At 41.7% G+C, this 19951-nt stretch overlaps 5 protein-coding genes across 5 annotated transcripts in view; 3 read left to right on the top strand and 2 right to left on the bottom strand.

Annotated features, from left to right (window-relative positions):
• The window catches only part of LOC120947882 (uncharacterized), a 46134-nt gene extending 36908 nt beyond the window's left edge, over positions 1-9226 (top strand). Inside the window, exons 4-11 of the mRNA XM_040363693.2 lie at positions 1114-1234; positions 1310-1506; positions 1605-1718; positions 2571-2753; positions 2830-4668; positions 7915-8226; positions 8316-8555; positions 8637-9226. Of these exons, the coding sequence (XP_040219627.2) occupies positions 1114-1234; positions 1310-1506; positions 1605-1718; positions 2571-2753; positions 2830-4668; positions 7915-8226; positions 8316-8555; positions 8637-9021 (3391 nt within the window). The 3' untranslated portion in view covers positions 9022-9226. The remainder of the gene's footprint in view (positions 1-1113; positions 1235-1309; positions 1507-1604; positions 1719-2570; positions 2754-2829; positions 4669-7914; positions 8227-8315; positions 8556-8636) is intronic.
• Positions 9227-9318: 92 nt separating this feature from the next.
• LOC120947881 (alpha-tocopherol transfer protein-like) lies at positions 9319-11018 on the top strand. Its single transcript, XM_040363691.2, has 3 exons — positions 9319-9901; positions 9964-10339; positions 10419-11018. Exons 1-3 carry the CDS (start codon positions 9600-9602, stop codon positions 10683-10685), a joined length of 945 nt encoding a protein of 314 aa, XP_040219625.1. The 5' UTR covers positions 9319-9599; the 3' UTR covers positions 10686-11018.
• A 97-nt stretch (positions 11019-11115) lies between these two features.
• LOC120947880 (zinc finger protein 184-like) lies at positions 11116-13188 on the bottom strand. The gene has a single exon (XM_040363690.2). The coding sequence runs from the start codon at positions 12974-12976 to the stop codon at positions 11471-11473; it is 1506 nt and encodes a 501-aa protein (XP_040219624.2). The 5' UTR covers positions 12977-13188; the 3' UTR covers positions 11116-11470.
• Positions 13189-13299: 111 nt separating this feature from the next.
• Positions 13300-15752, top strand: LOC120947879 (ATP-dependent RNA helicase Ddx1). Its single transcript, XM_040363689.2, has 2 exons — positions 13300-13432; positions 13497-15752. The coding sequence occupies exons 1-2, from the start codon at positions 13417-13419 to the stop codon at positions 15665-15667; spliced, it is 2187 nt and encodes a 728-aa protein (XP_040219623.1). The 5' UTR covers positions 13300-13416; the 3' UTR covers positions 15668-15752.
• LOC125906920 (GSK3-beta interaction protein) lies at positions 15718-16366 on the bottom strand. Its single transcript, XM_049607982.1, has 2 exons — positions 16218-16366; positions 15718-16143 (listed from the first exon to the last, which is right to left on the bottom strand). The coding sequence occupies exons 1-2, from the start codon at positions 16259-16261 to the stop codon at positions 15735-15737; spliced, it is 453 nt and encodes a 150-aa protein (XP_049463939.1). The 5' UTR covers positions 16262-16366; the 3' UTR covers positions 15718-15734.
• Between the last annotated feature and the right edge of the window lie 3585 nt (positions 16367-19951).

Raw genomic sequence — 19951 nt, forward strand, 5'->3', positions numbered from 1 at the left:
CTTTTGATCGTTCTATAATGATAATACATCAATTAAACCAAGTTCCACGATTTCACTAATCAATTTTTTAAAACCATTTGAAATAACAAGACAGTGCTTTCGACGATCGTAACTATACATCATTGCAACACGGAACATTCACTTAACTCAGGTCTAGTGTATGTACTTCACGAATAATACTTCACCGAGGGTCCTAAACAAACCTTTCCATACTACCCCTGTCCGGAAATACTCTTTTTATTGAGCATCATGCTACTAGCATTGCTTGATTACTTTACCAATAAAATGAAAACATTTTTAATGATATCTTGACAAGTTGAATTTATAAACTTGTGCTTGCGCAGGGAAAATCTTGATCGGTTCACATTGACGTACAATGAATGATTCGTTGGGCTTTGCTTGCGGCACAATGCAAACAGTGCAATGGTTTATGGTTAATGCTTTCTGTTTTGTTTACGACAGTGTTAACAAACTGCTTACATCATGCAATGCTCCACTGGAGGAGCTTCTGTTGGTAATTCCACTAACGAGCAAGCCGGCCAGCGGCGCGCGATTGTAGAACGTGGATGTCACAGATTTGCATTACGCTTTAAACGGAAAAGCTTGTCTGGATGAAATTTGAACAAAGTGGGGCCCCACATTGAACGTGCAGAATTAAAACATCTTGGCATGATTGGCCGTTTGATGGACATAAGACAGCGCTCCTCTTGTTAATGCTCTTATATGCCGCTCTCAGATATAAGCGTTTTGTGAGCCTATTATTTGTCCCCAGTTTTCCGCGCATCCAAGATAGTCACAACATACGTATATAAAAACATTAAAATAAAGTATACATATAAATGTTGTTGCTGATGCAACATTAAACATATTAACAGATGAACAAGGTTTATCACATGTATACCAAACAACCAATGTAAATGTTTAATCAACACTTCTATTGAATCTAATGTGTCCTACGTGATATTAAGGACAATATTGAACAAAACATGCTGTTTGTTTGAAGATAACGCAAAACAAATATATCAAATATTTAGCTCGATTTGTCTACATACACTGTGTTTAAGCCTGCATTGTTAATTTTTGTTTAACTTTTCTCTTTCTCTTACTATTCAGTGATTTGTCCTACTGCCTTTATCAGATGGCACCCAGCGCCGGGAAAAGCCCACCGGGTGGAACACAGATTGGACCACCGGATGCGAACGACGCATCGATGGGATGGAATGCAAATGTCAAGGTAGGAGCAACATAGGAGCACATACATACGCGTTCTTTACTAGTTCGTTTAATGCTTTAAATTATCGTTCATTAGCAAGAAAATCAGCGACCACCAGTGTTTAACCCAGAGGACTATGTAATTTCGCTCAAAAAATATGGCCGTCGGGGGTCCAATGGAAACTTCAAATCCATTTACGACACCTCCGCCAACGAAGACCATGCAACCAAGCAGGACAAATCGAACGATAATGTTCGGGCGCAGACCTTACCGCACAAAAATTCGGACTATCGGTAAGATATACCACATACGACGCAAACGCACATCTCGGCGGTTAATGATGTTTCTAACTCTCGCTCATTTTTGCCCCTTTGCTTTGAATGTTTTTCAGCTCACCAATATCAGCACCACCAGAAATGGATGGTGAAATGTCACTACGCCAATTTGGTTCCGTGACGGACTTGCTTACTAAATTACGAGCAGATCTTCGAGCATCATTCCCAAGGTACCTAATACCATACCAAATACTCTCTGTCCGTGCTGTGCGTTTATTGATTTCTCTCGGAAATTCAAGATCATAGATGTTTGACCATGTCTGTTGAACGTGAGCTTGCAAAAAGATATGACCATCATCATTGTGTTTGAAGATTTTGGTAATACTTTGAAACACATCTACCATCTCGATCGAAGGAAGTACTAGCCAAGAGCGCATTAACCCTAATTTCTCGCACACGGGAAATCGAAGTGCTACCACACTTAAGTCAAAGTCCCAAACATATGGGTAAGAGGATGAAAGTTGGCACACAGCTTTTCTTGTGCGTCTGTTGCTACTGTTGCTTTCTTAATGCCTGCGAACGAAAGAGAAAATATTCTCAAGCCATTTTTCGCTCGTTTCCTGGACAAATGGACGGTTGAGTGATGAGCTTCCGTCGATGGAGTATGGTTCGTCTCTTTACCAATCGCCTAATGTTGACCTCAATTGCTTTAAAATAACCCAACGACTCGATCTCCGACGTAAGTTGCGTTAGCGTTAGCGTGAACTTACTTTTTTGTAATGAGGAAATAGCTTTTAGCTGATCGTTAGCTTCAAACTACGCCGTTGAAGTAGAGAAGATTTAGTGCTATTCGATAAGTTATCGCTACAATGGCGGCAGTAACCTTTCTCACTGTTTTATTTTTCTTTTAACACCTAACGCAAATCGTATACGGTTTCTGATGCTCGCTCTTCTCACGAAAATGGCCAACCAAATGTGCTTATTTTTCCCAATTTACATGAACTATTGTTCTGCTTGTTATCTTCTATGAATTTAGGCAACAAAAATCGACGCTAATATGTTTAACTGTTAAATTTCCACAGCTTTGTGCAGGAATTTGTTTCAAGCCCGCTAGATGGTGTGAGTTTGTTGCTGGAGGTATTACGAGCGGTCCAACTGAGCCAAAGTGCTCCTATGAATGGAACCACTACGATGCCCCCCGGCGGTTTGGCACGGAACAATCAATCCTATCAAAGGCGTGCTTTACTGGATGAATTGGCGTGTTTGTGAGTAGTACTAATAAAGCAAACATTTTTACAATTTTCATCATGAATCTTCATTCTATGCTGTTTCCCTTCCTAGACAATGTTTAAGTATCTGCTGCACGAGAAGTCCAGAGGCTGGCACACGATTGGGTACGACGCCGATAGGATTGTTGCCCCTGGCCGCAGCAGCTACCGGTACGGGCATAAGATCGCGCATAGTAGCACTTCAGCTGCTAACAATAGCCTGCGACAAGTCAGCTTTAGGCGATGGAACACAGCGCAGTCAACTGCACGGACACACGGCAGTTTCCGAAGCGCTATCGACACTCCGTTTGCGTTGCGCTGAGCCCGTGCGGTTTCGGCTGTTGGTAGGAATGCTTAACAGCGGCGGAGGATCGGGCGAATTGCAAGCAATCGGGATGAGGTTCATCAACACGTTTCTCGAGAGCTCGGAAAACATTCAGACGCGATTGTACCTGCAGGCGGAGTTGTTTCAGGCGGGACTGGATCCGTCCCAAATGTGTAAAACCATTTCATCGACCTCACCATGGTTAGAGCGGCTTCGTTTGGAGGTGAAACGCTGGGATGCCATACGGATCGACATTGAGCAGCTGCAGTTACAGGCCCGGTCCGCTGAACAGGTCCGCAGTCGTTTGGTTATCCTAGAGCGTCGAGTACAAATCCTGCATGAGGAGAAAACTGTCCTAACTACCATGGAGAGAAGGCTACAGGAACGGTGTGCGGAGCTACAGCGAGAGGTCCTGCGCCTAAAGGGCACTGCCAGCAACAACAGTACTGGTGCTAAAGCTCACGAGAGTTCCAACTCTTCGAGTCTAGAAAAGAGACCAGTGGCGTTGCCGCGCCAGGTACCACCTCAACCAAAACGAAACAACACTTCAGAGAACGACGATGAAGGTATTAGCAGTTCGGAGACAGGGCAGTCCTCGACTCCAGAACCTCCACGTCTGTATCCGGCTCAAAATGGAGGATCAAGTTCAGGCTCGCACAAGTTCAGCATATCGCTTACCCAAGAGAGCACCGTTCCTATGCACGAACTGAATGGGAATGGCGAAGACGATACCAACGCAACGATCGAGGATGTAATCGAGGAGCTACAAAACATCGTGAACGATGCAGAGCGCGAAATTTCAGACCAGAACGAGATTCTCTATCAACAAGTGGATGATATCCCTGAACAGGCATTGTACAGTCTCGAAATTTCGAACGAACACGAGATTGTACCTGTAAACCTTTTGCCGCAACCGCCGCGAAAGTCAAGATCGCTGGCACATCTGATTTCGAATCCATCTGATGGAGAAGGATCTGGTTATGATTTGATGATGGTTAACAACGAAACCAAGGTGGACTTTTTTGAAGATGAAGAGGACGCGGGAGTTGTGAAAACAAGCTTCGATATACCTGCAACAAGCTTGCCACTGGAAATTGCCCATGAATCGCACCCGGGCGTCATTGCAGGGCCGGATGTGATCCATACAGCAGCCGAGACAGGCACTGTGCCGGCACAAGGTCTACATCACTCACGCAGTCGGCAGCCTACGACGAAGGATTCAAATCGAGCCATACTCAACGTCATAATGGACGCACGCGATAAAGAATCGCGTCTGCTTAGAGCTCAGTCACTGGAGCGCGATCAACATGTCTCACAGTCGGCTGCACCACAGCAGTTTAATGGTGTATTTTTTATGACTGACATGAACAGTGCCGGCAAGTATCCAAAACCGGACATTACGGCAGCACTGGAAGCAAAGAAGGTGACCAAGAACCTGGATCGTATGGGTGCATATGGAGTCGATTCGATGATAGACATAGTCATGACGAATGAGCAGCGATTAAATAAAGCAAATGCGTACGCAAAATCACGCATGGCAGCTGCCACAGGGCCACCCAACCCAGCCAACGGAGCAATGCCGAGCAAACTAACCGGCAACAATAATTTCAAGCTTCGGCCGAACACCGGCACCGCACATCATCCAAGCTTCTCGATTGGCACCGGAATGGTACGTGAAGCTAGCCGCAGTCAAACAAATGTCGGAGGCTCTAAGGTAACAGACTTACCGTCTGGATTGTACTAGACTAGCAGCGATTCGCAGACTGACTACGTAGTGAAGTATTCATATTCTGTTGGAATCACTGCACACTGCTCAAAGTTTTTGCTTCGTTTTAATGGACACGGTCGTGCAATATACTATTTATTCTTTTAAATCGTTTTACTTTTGCTTAGTGATAGACGTTTGGCGGCACTCATTTTCGGTATTTAATAAGCTCAATTAATATTTACGATGTACAAGAACGCAATATTTGTCTTAGATATGTACTTCAATATGACATAAAATATGACGATCCGCCTCGCGATCGTTTCAACAAACTCTGTTTTATTTTTTATAGCTACCAACCACGATGGTTGTTCATTCTCGAAATTGTTGCGCCGTTTTTCTTTGTGTTAAGTAATTGAGAAATAAAATAAACAACATCAACATCGGAAGTATTTGTTTTATTGCAATAACGTAAGAAACTGAAATACTAAACTGAAACGTTGTTCAATAAAAGCAAGACAAATTTATTATTGACATGTTTCTCAATTTTCTCAAATGCATAACAGTTATTCCAATTCTTGATTAGAAACATGCCATCATTAATACTGGTGAAGTGAATAATTTGAAATAACGAGATTACCAAAGAGGCAGGCCCATGGTACAGTCGTCAGCTGTACACGACTTAAAACAACATGCCCGTTGTGTGAGTTCAAGCCTCATATGGCAGTCTCCCCGTAGCATGCACTGACTATCCGACTGCATGGTACTAATTAAGTCTCGAAGGCTTTTGCAGACCGAACATGATCGCGTAGGTCGTTACGCCAAATAGAAGAAGGAGTAAATACATTACAGAATTTTATAGAAATGAAAATACAAGGATCGATGCTTTCATATTTTCCAATTTAGGATTGGTGTCACAGCGAAGCTTAGTACTTATAGTATTTTGAGCTACAACAAGTTATCGTTCTATACAATCTTTCGTTTACTACTAAAACGTGCTTCATTAAATGAAAGCCAAAGGTCTTAGAACTGGACAACATTCTGGCAACACTAAACCCGCCAGATGCTTTTCACAAAACCTGGCTTAAATTTTCTTTTAAATGCTACTAATGACATTCTTCTTATTCTTCTTTGGCTCAACAACCGATGTCGGTCAAGGCCTGCCTGTACCTACTTGTGGGCTTGGCTTTTTCAGCCCAGCTATGCTACACAAACAATCTCGGTTATTGAGGCAAGCACATTGCGAACCCAATGTTAAAGAAAGAATTATTACAAATATAATACTTTTTTCTATCCATAATAAATCTGTCCATTCTACACTACTAACAAAATATTCCTATAATCATTAATCAATTAATTAATCGCTAAAAAACTCTACTAATCGCTTTTACGTTCAATGATGTTTCTGAAAAGAAAATTTCAATTATTTAGGATAGCGATAATGATCCCTGGATATGATGTTTTGCTAATTTGATGCTGTTCATTATTCTCTGTGCTATCCTGTTGCGAATTTGTTCAGCTGAATTTGCTATAGAAATCTGAAATTGTTTATGGAACGCATGTTCGTAACGCGTTTCCTGTTTTATTAGTTTAAATAAATACAAAAAGACGGCTTGCGATGGTACGTTGATTTTACGAAGCCTTATCGTTCTTAACGTTTCCTTCTCCCTTAAATTCGTAATTGCGGTTAGGTTGAAAAATGTAAGCGTCGTGGCGATCGCTCGTTTATAAAAGTTTATAAAATAAAAGTAGCCGGTCTCGTAGTACAGTCATCAATTCGTAGGACCTAACAACATGCCCGTCATGGGTTCAAATGGACCGTGCCGCCATACGTAGGACTGACTATCCTGCTATGGGGGGGGGGGGGGGGGGGGGGGGGGTTAAATCCTTAAGTCACTGAAAGCCAAGCCCACAAGTGGTACAGGCAGGCCTTGACCAACAACGGTAAGATTAGATTGAGTATGCAAATAGATCCAGTTACATAAAAAACCTTCGTTTTGTAAAACTTTATTGCTATATAAAATGAAATTTGTAAAATTCAATCAAAATTTATTTGAACCATATTAAAAAAAAACAGGAGTTTTAGCAGTCCACCAAAAATAAAACCAAAATTAAAAAAAGTTTTCTATTTATAAAAAAAAAACTGCAAGAATCAACTAACACGTTTCGTTGCTAATAGAAAAACACATTCTAAATATACTACTTAGCATACCTGCTGGAGCATACCTTGTTATCGTGTACGGTTTTGTCTGCTACCGAAGCTCGAGCTCCTGATTAGCTGTGTTTTCTTTTTCTCTGCGTCAGGGCGGTATTTTGTCCGGCGGTACGTACAGCTGGCTGGTTTTGAAACATCAATAAACAGAACTGGGAGACATAGCATGGTGCACAGTTGTAGGGAAAAGGGTTTGCTTGTAGCGTCACGTCTGGCGTTGAGCGAGCTGGTGACAAAACGACCGATAGATAACTTCAACGCAAACCGATGGGTGGAGTGCATCCAATCAACGATTTTGGGTTGCGCTCTGCGTGAAACACACGCCGCGTGCTTAATCAGTGTTCAACAAACCACGGGCAGAGTCGAACGCGGTATTACAAAAAAAGCTGTGAGAATACATGATTAGAAATTCACTACAGAGTTTCGGCCCGAGCAATTCTAGTCCATCTCATATTCGCCTCTAGCGTAAGTATGCTTGTGTTTGGAAGTATTATGTAAAAAAGTGAATGAAGTGAATAAATTTTGCAAAGGCAAAGAAAAAACTGCAAACTAGCAGTGTAACTACATTAAATAAATCATACCGATCATGGTTGTAGTTCAGATCAGCGGTTGCTTCCCTGTAGCTCTAGAAAAGTGAACAAAATGTGCCTGATAAATGATAAGTGATATCTTGGTTTCGTGCTATTTATCGCGTCACCACTTCTTATCGCATGCACCTGCCAAGCAACACATGGACATGGCGAAATTTGTTCACCACCGACCGATAAACTATCGGAGTTGCCATCGTTCTCGCTGATAGGATTAACCTTCCTTGCTTCAATCGATGTAAAAAGGGTCTTTCTAAAAAAAAGCTTACCTTTGCCTCTTTTCCAGAAATTATTCTGTACCACGAGTTACAAGGTTGGGATAGCAGACGCCACCGTACAATGGCTCACTTAAGACCCCTGGTGCCGGAGCTGGCGGAAAAAGCACGCAACGAATTGAACGAAGTTCCCAGCCGTATTACAGACGACCTAGCGGCCCTGAAAGCTTGGCTGCTGAAGCAGCCCCATCTGAACCCTCGCATGGATGATCAATTTTTGGTGAATTTTCTGCGAGGCTGCAAGTATAGTCTGGAAAAGACGAAAGAAAAACTCGACAACTATTACACGGTGAAGACTGCGATACCGGAATTTTTCGACAACCGTGACCCAGACAATGCATCGCTGCAGACCTACATGTCGTTCGGGTACGGGTCGTTCTTTGCGTCAATGGTTGGACAAAGAAGAGATTGATAAGCGGGCAGCATTTTTTGTTTCTTTTCTTTGCTTGTTCTAGTGTCAACCTTCCTCTTCCCCATACACTTGAAGCCGACGGTCCACGATTTATGTTGGTGCGCATGGGTGCGTACGACGCCAGCAAATATTCCATCGTGGACGTAATGAAAGTGTGCTACATGATCACGGATCTGTTGTTAGTGAACGATGACTCTTCCATTATCGCCGGCCACATGGTATTGGTCGATTTGAGGGGTCTCACGTTCGCCGGACTATCACAATTCAATCCCACATTCATCAAGTGAGTGGCGAACGCAAACCGATCAAACAGCATTCGTTTGTAGAGGCCGTTGATAACCAGTGATATCTTTTTTCCCCCTAGGAAAATGACTTCCGTTATTGAAGCGTTCCCGATTCGCACCAAAGGCATACACTTCATCAACCCGTCGTCTGGATTTGACGCTCTCTTCAAATTGTTTCATGGATTTTTAAGCAAAAAGATACAGGAGCGCATTAAGGTTCATGATTCATTCGAGGCTCTCCATGCGGTTGTCCCCAAAAAATACCTCCCTGAGGAATATGGTGGTAGCGGAGGACGGTTGAATGATATCATCGAAGATTGGCGCAAAACTTTAGTGGCCAATCGAGCCTTTTTCGCCGAGGATGCAAAATACCGAAACGACGAACGAAAACGACCAGGCAAGCCGAAAAACGCTAGTACACTGTTTGGCGTGGAAGGGTCGTTCCGAACGCTGGAATTGGATTAGAGCATTACAAGCAACACATCCAATTAGGGAAGAAACCAAAAAGCTAATGAGAAGCATACTGTTTGTGGAAAACGCTCAACGTCTCTTTAGATGCGACAAAGATACGCATACTATAAATTAATTTTAACCCTGCATGTCCAAAACAAACGTTCGATTGCGCAATTCATTGACAAATAAAACAGCACATTGAGCAACTCAAATTGAATTCATACAACGATTTGCTTGTTCATCATCTTGCCGTGGTATAAAAATAGCTAGGTATATCGAAGGTTGGTTGTCGAGATTCTGTGCACTAGTATAGGATTTAATTTGCTTTCGATTACCGTCGTCATGCTTGGTCGTCATACAATATCTTACATAAACAATGGTCTATTAGCTGGCTCAATTTTCCAGGATCAATTTGATAATGTCACTGATAACAACTATCTCGTCGGTAGCCGTCGGTTTATCAATCGATTAAGACGTTCTTTGAGCTAACATCATCGCAGGAGCGTTAGCACCGTTTCTATTTCGAGTCTGACTGACCTACGGTACTGTTGTTAGTGTGGCTGTGGTTTGCTAGACTTTATCAACCCAAAATGTCTAATATTCGCCCCATTTCTCAACAATTACAAGAGGTCGCTAAAAGGGAACTCAACGAAGACGAGTCCCAGGTGGACAGTCATTTAAAAGTGATCAGATCGTGGCTCATCGAGCTCGACCTGCAGTGCAGTCTTGTCGATGATCAGTTTTTGGTGGCATTTTTGCGAGGATGCAAATTTAGTCTCGAGAAGGTGAAGAAAAAGATTCTTCTGTTTTATCAAACCCGTTCCGAGCTACCACAAATCATCCAAAACCGCGATCCGTTGGATAGTGATGTGCTTAGAATTATACGCATGGGGTAACTTACTCGTTGCAATGTTGCAGAGCACGTTCCACGTTAACATATACACCCATTTCCAGTGTGGGGGTCCCATTGCCAGAAACAGAGAAACCAACGGATCCGAAATTATTCATAATACGTGTTGGCTGTTTCGATGTCAACCAGTGTACATTTGCTGACATCATAAAGGTGGGTACAATGATCAACGATATTCTGATGCGCGATGACGACCAAATGGTGATCTGTGGGATGGCGCTAATCATCGATCTCAAGGGAGTCACTGCCAACCATTTGATGCACTTCGAGATGGATCTGTTGCGTAAAGTGGCTATCTTAAATCAGGATGCATCGCCACTGCGCATGCAAGGCATCCACATACTCCATCCACCGCCTGGAGCACAAACGGCGTTAAACATCTTCAATGGACTACTGTCGGAGAAAAATCAACATAAAAGAGTAAGTAAAACTATGTGCAACATAAATAATGGATGTTACATAACGATCTTTTACTCCGTTTTTGTTAATATAATTCCAGATTTATACACACGGGCGAGATCTGAAATCACTGTATCAGCATTTCTCGCCTGCAATACTGCCCAAGGAGTACGGCGGTGATCTGGAATCGATCGATACACTCGCAAAGCAATGGGAATTTAAATTGGCAGACAATCGCAGTTACCTCATCGATATGGCTTTATTGACCTCACAACCTTGTTCTTCGCCATCCTCGGTATTGAAAAATGGTTCCACACAACGCAGCTTCGGAACCGAAGGCAGTTTTAGAAAGCTAGACTTCGACTAGGTGGAAAAACATTAATGCAAGTCAAGGGTATATTTTGAATTGAGCGTTGCTTTTTCAATGGATTCTGTAATTAACACTATTTATATAATTTAATTCAGTTCGGTTTCCAAAGATAGCTATCTATTATTAAAACACATCGAACTATGCTTGATTTTCACATTTGTGTCAGTACTGAAAAATCCACAATCCACACAAGTTACATGAGACGCACGACAAACGACAAGCTTGACCCTGATATGTATAATTTACAAGTGGCATAGTCATGGACTCGATATGTGGAAATTTATCGTTTTTATGTCTAAAAACATAATAAATGTCCGGAATTTGAACCAACATCGTTTTTATGCCGATTCTCTATATTATAAAATTTGTTCTTGTTTATATCGTGAAAATAGATATACGATAAGTTTCCTGTTTTTTTAATGTTAAAATACAAGATCTTCTTCCAAACACGTTTCGCGTTTTTTTAGGTTTACTGTGAGTTCATGCAGACATATTAATTTATAAACTTTAATATAAGCTAATCTACTTACCTGTAGGTAGAATTAGACATTTATTGGGTTCCCACTCGGAAGGCAATTCCTGAGCAAACTCCTGCATATTACAGTTAAACTGAAACATCAACTTGCTCGTTTAGTGGTTAACTACAAACTTAGGTACCTCAGGTAGGGAGGCTTTGACTACCACAGTGTTAAGTTTATGCTTTTCTTATTCTCAATTTCCTATTTTCAAATCACTTTGTACATTTTGTTGTAAAAGAATTTGGCTATTTATTGATTTTGCTATTACGTTTGATATTCGCTGTGAGCTGAGCGCATATGGCGAGTTAAATGTACTTTAAATTTGTACGTTTTCAAACAATCACTAACATTACATTGAAAACGACGTTCAGTGCTGTGCGACTGAACGTGTTTTTCTGCCAAAGATCGGTAGCGTAACTGTTTACCACAATCTAAGCACTGGTATACTGTTTTTTCTCCAACAGTGATCACCATCAAGTTATGTTCTGCCTGGTGTGCCAGGTAGTCCTTCATATCATTGAACTTGCTCTGGCAAAGCGAACAGTAATGGGTGCCTTCATGACTTTGCTCGTACTCTTGAGAATGCATCTGTATTAAGTGTTCTAACAGCTCGGAAGGTATTTTAAATACTTCTTCACAGTATTGACAACTGATGGCAACTGTAGCAGTTCGCTCTAGCGATTTGCTCTGAGCTGCGATTTCGTTTTTCTGATGACTGTTGAAATGTCGTACAAGATTGCGGTTACGTTTGAAGCTTTTGCCACATGTGCTGCAAACGAATGGGCGATCGGTTTGATGTACGCGTGAGTGATCGTGCAGGGTTGCTTTGGAAGGGAACAGTTTGCTGCATACTACACAAAGGTATTTCCTACCTCCGTGCTTTGCTATGCAATGCTGGTTCAGCTCAATTTGACTATAGTAGGCCCGGCCACAGTGGGTACACTTGAAAGATTTCTTTTCCGAGTGTCGCACTTCATGCAGACGCAGTGACGTCCGATCGGCGAAGGTTCGCTCGCAGTAAGAACATGAATAGTTTTTGATTTGATAATGTATCTTTAAATGCTTTCGAAGTGTATTCCTGCCACGGTATGTTCCGTCGCAAAACATGCACTGAACAATAGGTATTTTTCGATTGTTGCGATAACAATAATCCACCACTTTGGCATTGATGGCTTTGATATTCATGTCTTCAGTAATGCAATGAACTGATTCCCGTTCAACAGGGGAAGTATGGGACACTTCTTTTCCTATTTCAGTTGCTGGAGTCTCAAGCACGTCCCTTTTATCATGTACCTCGACGGTGGCCGTGCTCAGTTCTTCATGCTTGTCTACTGAATCTTGCCGCGTTCCAATGTATTCAATGTATTGTGCGCTTTGTTCTTCTTCGGCAACAAAATGTGGACCATCGCCATCGTCGATGTAATCCGGTTGTTCTGTGTCCACCATAAGCACTTCAACGGTTAGCTGCTTGTCGCCGTTTTTAACACCCGTCGATTCGGTTATACATTTCAGCAGAATTTCGTACGACTTGATACACGTTGCTTCGTAGTCCACAAAATCCTCGATTCGTTGCAAGCACATACTGCAGATGTTGTTGGGCAGTCCGTCGTTTTCGTCCACTTTCGACATAATGATTTCGATGCCTTTTTGCAAACGTTTGTTGATATTTCCATCGGGCAAAAACAGTGGAAAACAGTCATTGTCCGATAAACAAAATCGGCAAACAAGATTGAATCTCGTTCGTAGATTTTCTAGCGTAAGTTCGTTCATTTCACCGTTGCGTGTAAAATTGCTTGTGTTTGTTTATCAAATCAACAACACACGACGGAGGCCAGTTTTGGCAAATTTAGAATTGTTGACAATTTACAATTGACAGTTCTACTTGACATAAAAGTGCATCTAATTTTTCCCCGATTTTTAATAAAAAGAAAAACTCATGTACTTTGTATGTGCATCTTAAAAAAATATTATTTCATACTAATCCAATAACATTGAAATACAAATTATTTGTTTTTGTTCGAACTGAAAATAAAGTGCATCGATTTAATATGGCGGAGAGAACATTAGGTTTTATGAGCTAACCTGCTGTCTTGCCATTTGCAGCAGAAAAAAATCTGGAGGACCACTCTTGTCCCGGCTTTCTGAAATATTTTGGAGAAAAACTAAAATAAATTGGATTTAGTCAGCAAAATAAAGGAATATCTAGCACTATGACGGCGTTTGAAGGTTGGTATAGTTCGAGCTTACTTGTAATCTGATATTATTTCTAATTGATACGTTTGCTTTGTAGAATTCGGTGTTATGCCGGAGATTGCAAAGGCTATCGACGAGATGGAATGGATGTTGCCAACCGATGTCCAAGCTGAAGCGATTCCATTGATTCTGGGCGGTGGCGATGTGCTGATGGCAGCTGAAACGGGAAGCGGCAAAACCGGCGCATTTTGTTTGCCGATTCTGCAAATCGTATGGGAAACGCTGCGAGACATTAAGGAGGGTAAAACGTGCAAAACAAGTTCCCACAAAGGGCAACCTTGGACGTTTTCGTATACCGATCGTGGACAGGCGATGGCTATCACTCCGGACGGTTTACGCTGCCAGTCGCGGGAATTTAAGGAATGGCACGGTAGTCGATGTACCACCGGTGTCCGCGGAAAGGGTAAATACTATTACGAAGCAACAGTGACAGATGAAGGGCTGTGTCGTGTTGGTTGGTCCACCGAACTGGCCAGTCTGGATCTCGGTACCGATCGTTTCGGGTACGGCTTTGGCGGAACAGGAAAAAAATCCAATTGCAAGCAATTCGATGCGTACGGGGAAGCATTCGGGAAACAAGACGTCATAGGATGTATGCTTGATCTAGATGGCAGAGAAATAGCTTTCTCTAAAAACGGAACGTCTCTCGGTACTGCTTTCAAGCTGAGCGAAGCAGATGCAAAAAACAACTCTTACTTTCCCGCCGTCGTATTAAAAAATGCAGAAATCGCATTCAACTTTGGCCAAACCGATTTTAAGTACCCGTTGCCGGCTGGATACGCAGCTGTGTGTAACGTTGCTAAAGAAAATTTGACCGAAAATCCCAACACTGGTCCGTCCGGTAGCGCTGAAGGAGAAGCCGCAAAGCCGAAGCCGAACGCCCCTCAGGCAATAGTCATTGAACCTTCGCGAGAGTTGGCTGAGCAAACGTTCAATCAGATTCGTAAATTTAAAAAACACCTCAAAGACCCGGAGGTCCGCGAACTGCTGCTCATCGGTGGCGTCAATGTGCGTGAGCAGATCGAAGTGCTCCAGCGTGGGGTGGACATAATCGTGGCAACGCCGGGCCGCCTTGAGGATCTGATTGGAGGCGGGTACGTGTTATTGAACAGTTGTCGGTTTTTCGTTCTGGATGAAGCGGATGGACTGCTGAAACAAGGGTACACTGAAATGATTGACCGATTGCACAAACAGATACCAAAAATCACATCCGACGGCAGACGGCTGCAGATGGTGGTTTGTAGTGCCACGCTGCATTCGTTTGAAGTGAAGAAGATGGCCGAAAGACTAATGCACTTCCCAACCTGGGTCGATCTGAAGGGCGAGGACGCCGTTCCGGAAACTGTGCATCACGTGGTGTGTATGGTGGATCCGCAGAAAGATATCAGCTGGCAATCCATGCGTACCCATATCCAAACGGATGGTGTGCATGCACGGGACAATGTGCGTCCGGGTTCGAACACTGCGGAAACGCTGTCGGAAGCTGTAAAAATGTTGAAAGGAGAGTACACTCTGAAAGCGATCGATGAGCACAATATGGATCGCGCCATCATCTTCTGTCGTACGAAGCTAGACTGCGACAATATGGAACGTTATTTGCGACAAGTAGGTGGGCAGAAATACTCGTGCGTATGCTTGCATGGCGATCGTAATCCGAAGGAACGGAAGGCCAATTTGGAGAAATTCAAGAACAAGGAAGTGAAATTCCTTATCTGCACGGATGTTGCGGCCCGCGGTCTGGACATCACGGGATTACCGTTCATTATAAACGTGACACTTCCGGATGAAAAATCAAACTATGTGCACCGTATTGGACGTGTCGGGCGTGCTGACCGCATGGGATTAGCGTTTTCACTGGTTGCTTCAGTGCCAGAAAAAGTCTGGTACCACGGGCAGTGGTGCTCCTCGCGTGGCAAAAATTGCTGGAACACCGAGCTCACCGACGTAAAAGGATGCTGCATGTGGTACGATGAGAAAATGTACCTGGCTGAAATCGAAGATCACTTGACCGTAACCATACCTCAAATAGAGAAGGACATGAAGGTCCCACTGAACGAATTCGACGGAAAGGTGGTTTACGGTGAGAAGCGTATGAACACCGGAACCGGGTATAAGGACCACGTCGAGCAGTTGGGGCCGGTCGTCCGCGAGCTGGCCCGCTTGGAGCGAGAAGCTCAGACGTTGTATCTGAAAAGGTTGGCAGTTTAGGTGGTTACGATATAGAATGAATATGTAAGACAACAACTGAAATCAAGAAATTAAAATACATAACAATTTATTCGACATCTTCTAATTCACGGTGTTGTGAGTGTTCTTGCTCTAGCGCAGTTAAGGCATTTACTAGCGAGCTACCGAAAGAATTCACATATGACGAGCAAACGTCCGATAATAGCGCATACGGTGTTTCGTACCGAGTATTGATGGAACTGTCGCGAGTTTTATCATCGTGGACATTACCTACAATTTGTAAGCCTTCAGCGTTAAGTTTTACACACATCATTTTGTCACCTAGCGTCGTTATATTGATGTATGCTTCTGTGCGTGTTGCTGGCAGGAGCTTGGAGTGCGAGGCTTCTTTTACGTGTTCAGCAATGTCCCGTATGACGGATTCGGCTTCCTGGGCCCAATCAATAATATTAGCATCACCATAGTTATAGTACTTCGCAACGGAGTCGTTCATATCACTAGAATATAAATGATTGTCCCATTAGTTTTAGTTTGGCCATAGATACCTCGAGCAGACTCCCGCAATCCTTACCTTTGCTGTACGATTTTTGTCAATGTTTTGATTTTTTTTTTCATACAGCTGTCTCGTCTTCCCTCTTCGCTCCTTTTCTATGTTTACCACAGTACATTTTTACCACAGTTGTGTACAGCAAATCGAGAGTGGGAAACACGGCTAGAACGAGAGGTAAAAGTAAGGCTCAGCCCTCTACGTTACGCTAGCGTTACGCGTAACGCCTGTTAATCACAAACCCATGCAGCATTTTTGAACGTTTGTTTTAACCGCCGTGGATGAGCAAATTAATAGATTATTATGGCTTAATATTGTTTTCTTTTATATGATAATTAGAAAAGCTTTGTTGATAATTAGAAAAGTTGTCACAACTTCAAGAATTATAATTTTAACAATCTTATAAATAAAAGATGTAAATAATAAAAAAAATTATTATTTATTTATTTACCCAGTTATTGATAAAGTAGTATAATGAAATACTTACAAGTATTTATTAACTTCATTAACCTCATTTTAAAAAGAGCCCTTGCATCTAAAGTAATTTTTATTCAAAATGGCCAGAAACATAGATTGAAAAGGTAATAGTTATATTTCATATATATAATTTAATTAAAAATATTTTAATATTCTATGTTTTCTAATCATAGAAAATGTTACTCCAATTGAAAGCTTTTGGGGTGTTCATGAGCTTCCTTCTTTCAGACTTTTTTTCATTAATCATAATGCAACAATAAAAAATATTAAACCTGTTATTTAATTGTTATATAAAAATTAAATTTCCTTGTAATCGGTTCATCTTACAGCAATTAACTTTTTTTTTATCTCAATTTAAAATATTTTTTATTCAAATAATGTACACTGGTCAGTCGCCTGGATGACAAAACTGTAATAAAAATATTGCTTGAGAATATTTTAAGGGATGTAACGCTTCTCCCATGTAACGTAGAGGGCTGAGCCTTACTTTTACCCGAGATGCAAGATACATCGAGAAGTCAACTGAGAATGAAAACCAAAGTGGGTATAAGGACTAGGTGGGCTTATAGGTTTGGCGGGAAGGCCATATTGGACGAACGAATGACAGGAGGGGATTCGATTGTGATACGTAGTTTTTCACCCACACTACGACACTTCATCCAAAATAGCCATTGCAATTCACACGCATACATCAAGAAATGATCGAATCCCCTCCTGTCATTTCGTTTTCATTTTTCTACAGTACGGCTGTCAATTTGTTCGGGATAAGCCCACCTGTATAATAAACCCACTTTGATGAAAACCCTCAGCTGTCAAACAGATGACACGGCAGACTGTACAACCAGAGTGACCAGAAATACCGATTTATCTGTAGGGTAACTGTACCAGTTTTCGGCACGCTAGTGCAGAAGTTTCACAAAAACTGCTCACACATAAACATTTTTTATTATTTTTCATGCAAGTAATGTTATTCTGGTTGATAAACTATCATTGTATGTTACAATATTTTTTATATGCCGGTTCAACGCCCTTTTTCATAAATATTCGAAAAAAGTAAACATTGATTTTGCTCCTATTTTCAGCAGTTTGTTCCTATTTTCGGCAGGCAGTGTTCCTATTTTCGGCAACGCGAATACGGGTCAGAAAATGTTTTTATCAATGCAAATATGTACAAAAAAAATGTTTTAAGCAATTAAACACTCTTACTTACCTAATATTGGTGTTAAAAAACACTTCAATTATTAATTTTATGTTGCTCATTTTGGCCCGTTTTGACAGCCATTTTGATGCGACGTTTAAACAGAGCTGCCATTGACAGTTTGATGATTATAGCGAACAGTGCTTACAAATATTTATTTTTCTCTTAAATAAGTGCATTGTTTGTCGTAAAATTGGTGATATTTGGTACAAGAAAGGTCATATTATGTGTCGACATACGCATTGTAGTGTTCTGATCAATTTTAAAAGGAATATTCAGCCAAATCCAAGGTGTGTTATTGTTCCGAGTTTTGGCAGGAGCCCACAACATTGAGCTGTCAAAAATGAACATTTACTGTGTACCTATTTTCGGCAGCATTTAAAGTGAAAAATAACTTGTTTATCGTGATTTTAAAATTCCGAACAAGTTAGAGTGGTGTGAAACTTCGTGTGTGAATAACAAATAATTACACTTTTACTACAAAATTGTTTTTTTTTTGTGAAATCTTTTACCGCATTTGTGCAGGATTTCACGTTTTTAGCTACCCTGCCGAAAATACGTACACTGCCGAAAACTGGTACAGTTACCCTATTCCTACCATTTTTTTATATGCCTACCGATTCACAGATGACCGCCCTAAAACTACCGATTTTCCATTTATCCTACCGAAATTACAGAAATCTGATTTTTCAGTCGTTTAAGCTTAAAATGTGGCGCTTGGGATGCTGTTTCAAGGATCGTTATCCTAATTTGTTACTTAGGCCCGTATCTGTGCTCCATCGGATGCGATTTTATCGCAAGGCCTGTCAAAATTTTATATGGAATTTGACAGATAACGTCGGACGTGCGATTTTGTCGTACGACGGAATAAAAAAAAATTGATTTCGTCGGACGCCGCATCCGATGTTATCTGTCAAACTAAATATGTGGTGTTTTGTAGGAACAATCTCAACGTCATTTTTCACAATCGTTATATTATTAAAATCATCCAAATAATCGTAATATCATACGAAAAAGCGTTTGACAGCACGTGCGATAAAATCGCATGCGATGAAGCACAGACACGGCCCTTAGGGCGGTTGCAACGCTTTTACGCAAGCGATCTTATCGGACGGCCTGTCAAATTTTTATATGGGATTTGACAGATAAGGCCCGAGTCTGTGCTCCATCGGATGCGATTTTATCGAAAGGCCTGTCAAAATTTTATATGGAATTTGACAGATAACGTCAGACGTGCGATTTCATCGTACGACGGAATCAAAAAAAATTGATTTCGTCGGACACCGCATCCGATTTTATCTGTCAAACTATATGTGTGGTGTTTTGAAGGAACAACCACAAAATAATTTTTCATAATCGTTAAACTATTAAAATCATCCAAATAATCGCAATATCATACAAAAAAGCGTTTGACAGCACGTGCGATAAAATCGCATGCGACGAAGGACAGTCAGGGCCCTAACGTCGGACGACGAAATCGCACGTCCGACGTTATCTGACAAATCCCATATAAATATGGTGCGATAAAATTGCATCCTATCTGCATTGCCACCGCCCTTATCGCGCTGATGCACGTTTGTTTGCCTGGCACTTGAAAAATGCTACATGCGTTTTGAATTCAATATTTTATCCGTTAAAATTAAATGTTCATAATAAGTAGAAAATGTCAGTTGTGGGGATTCCGAGAATTGCTCGTCAAAGAAAATCATTTAAATTTGAATTTGAATCTCGCTCTCAGCGGTTAAAGCTTACCCGACAAACAAAGAGAATGAAATTTTCAGGCGAGGGGTAGGTAGAAACACACGGTTGGGGTCCAGCCCAAGATCGGATCCGAAGTCCGTTGTTTTGGGATGAAAATTCAAAATGGCGGATGGAGCGCTACCACGGAGAGAATGCGCTCTATTGCATGCCTTTAAAATGCACGAAGCGCTCCCACTGAAGAGAACGCTCGCTTGCGCTGTTTCATTGTATTTTCCTTATACCACACTTATGGCACCCCACTTGATTCCAGCGAGCTGCGCTGCGCTGGATTGAAACCCCCTCTCGCTCGTTTCTTTCTGACCCTACCAGCATTAAACGGCTT

Source organism: Anopheles coluzzii, chromosome 2 (assembly GCF_943734685.1).
Source record: "Anopheles coluzzii chromosome 2, AcolN3, whole genome shotgun sequence".
Lineage (NCBI taxonomy): Eukaryota > Metazoa > Arthropoda > Insecta > Diptera > Culicidae > Anopheles > Anopheles coluzzii.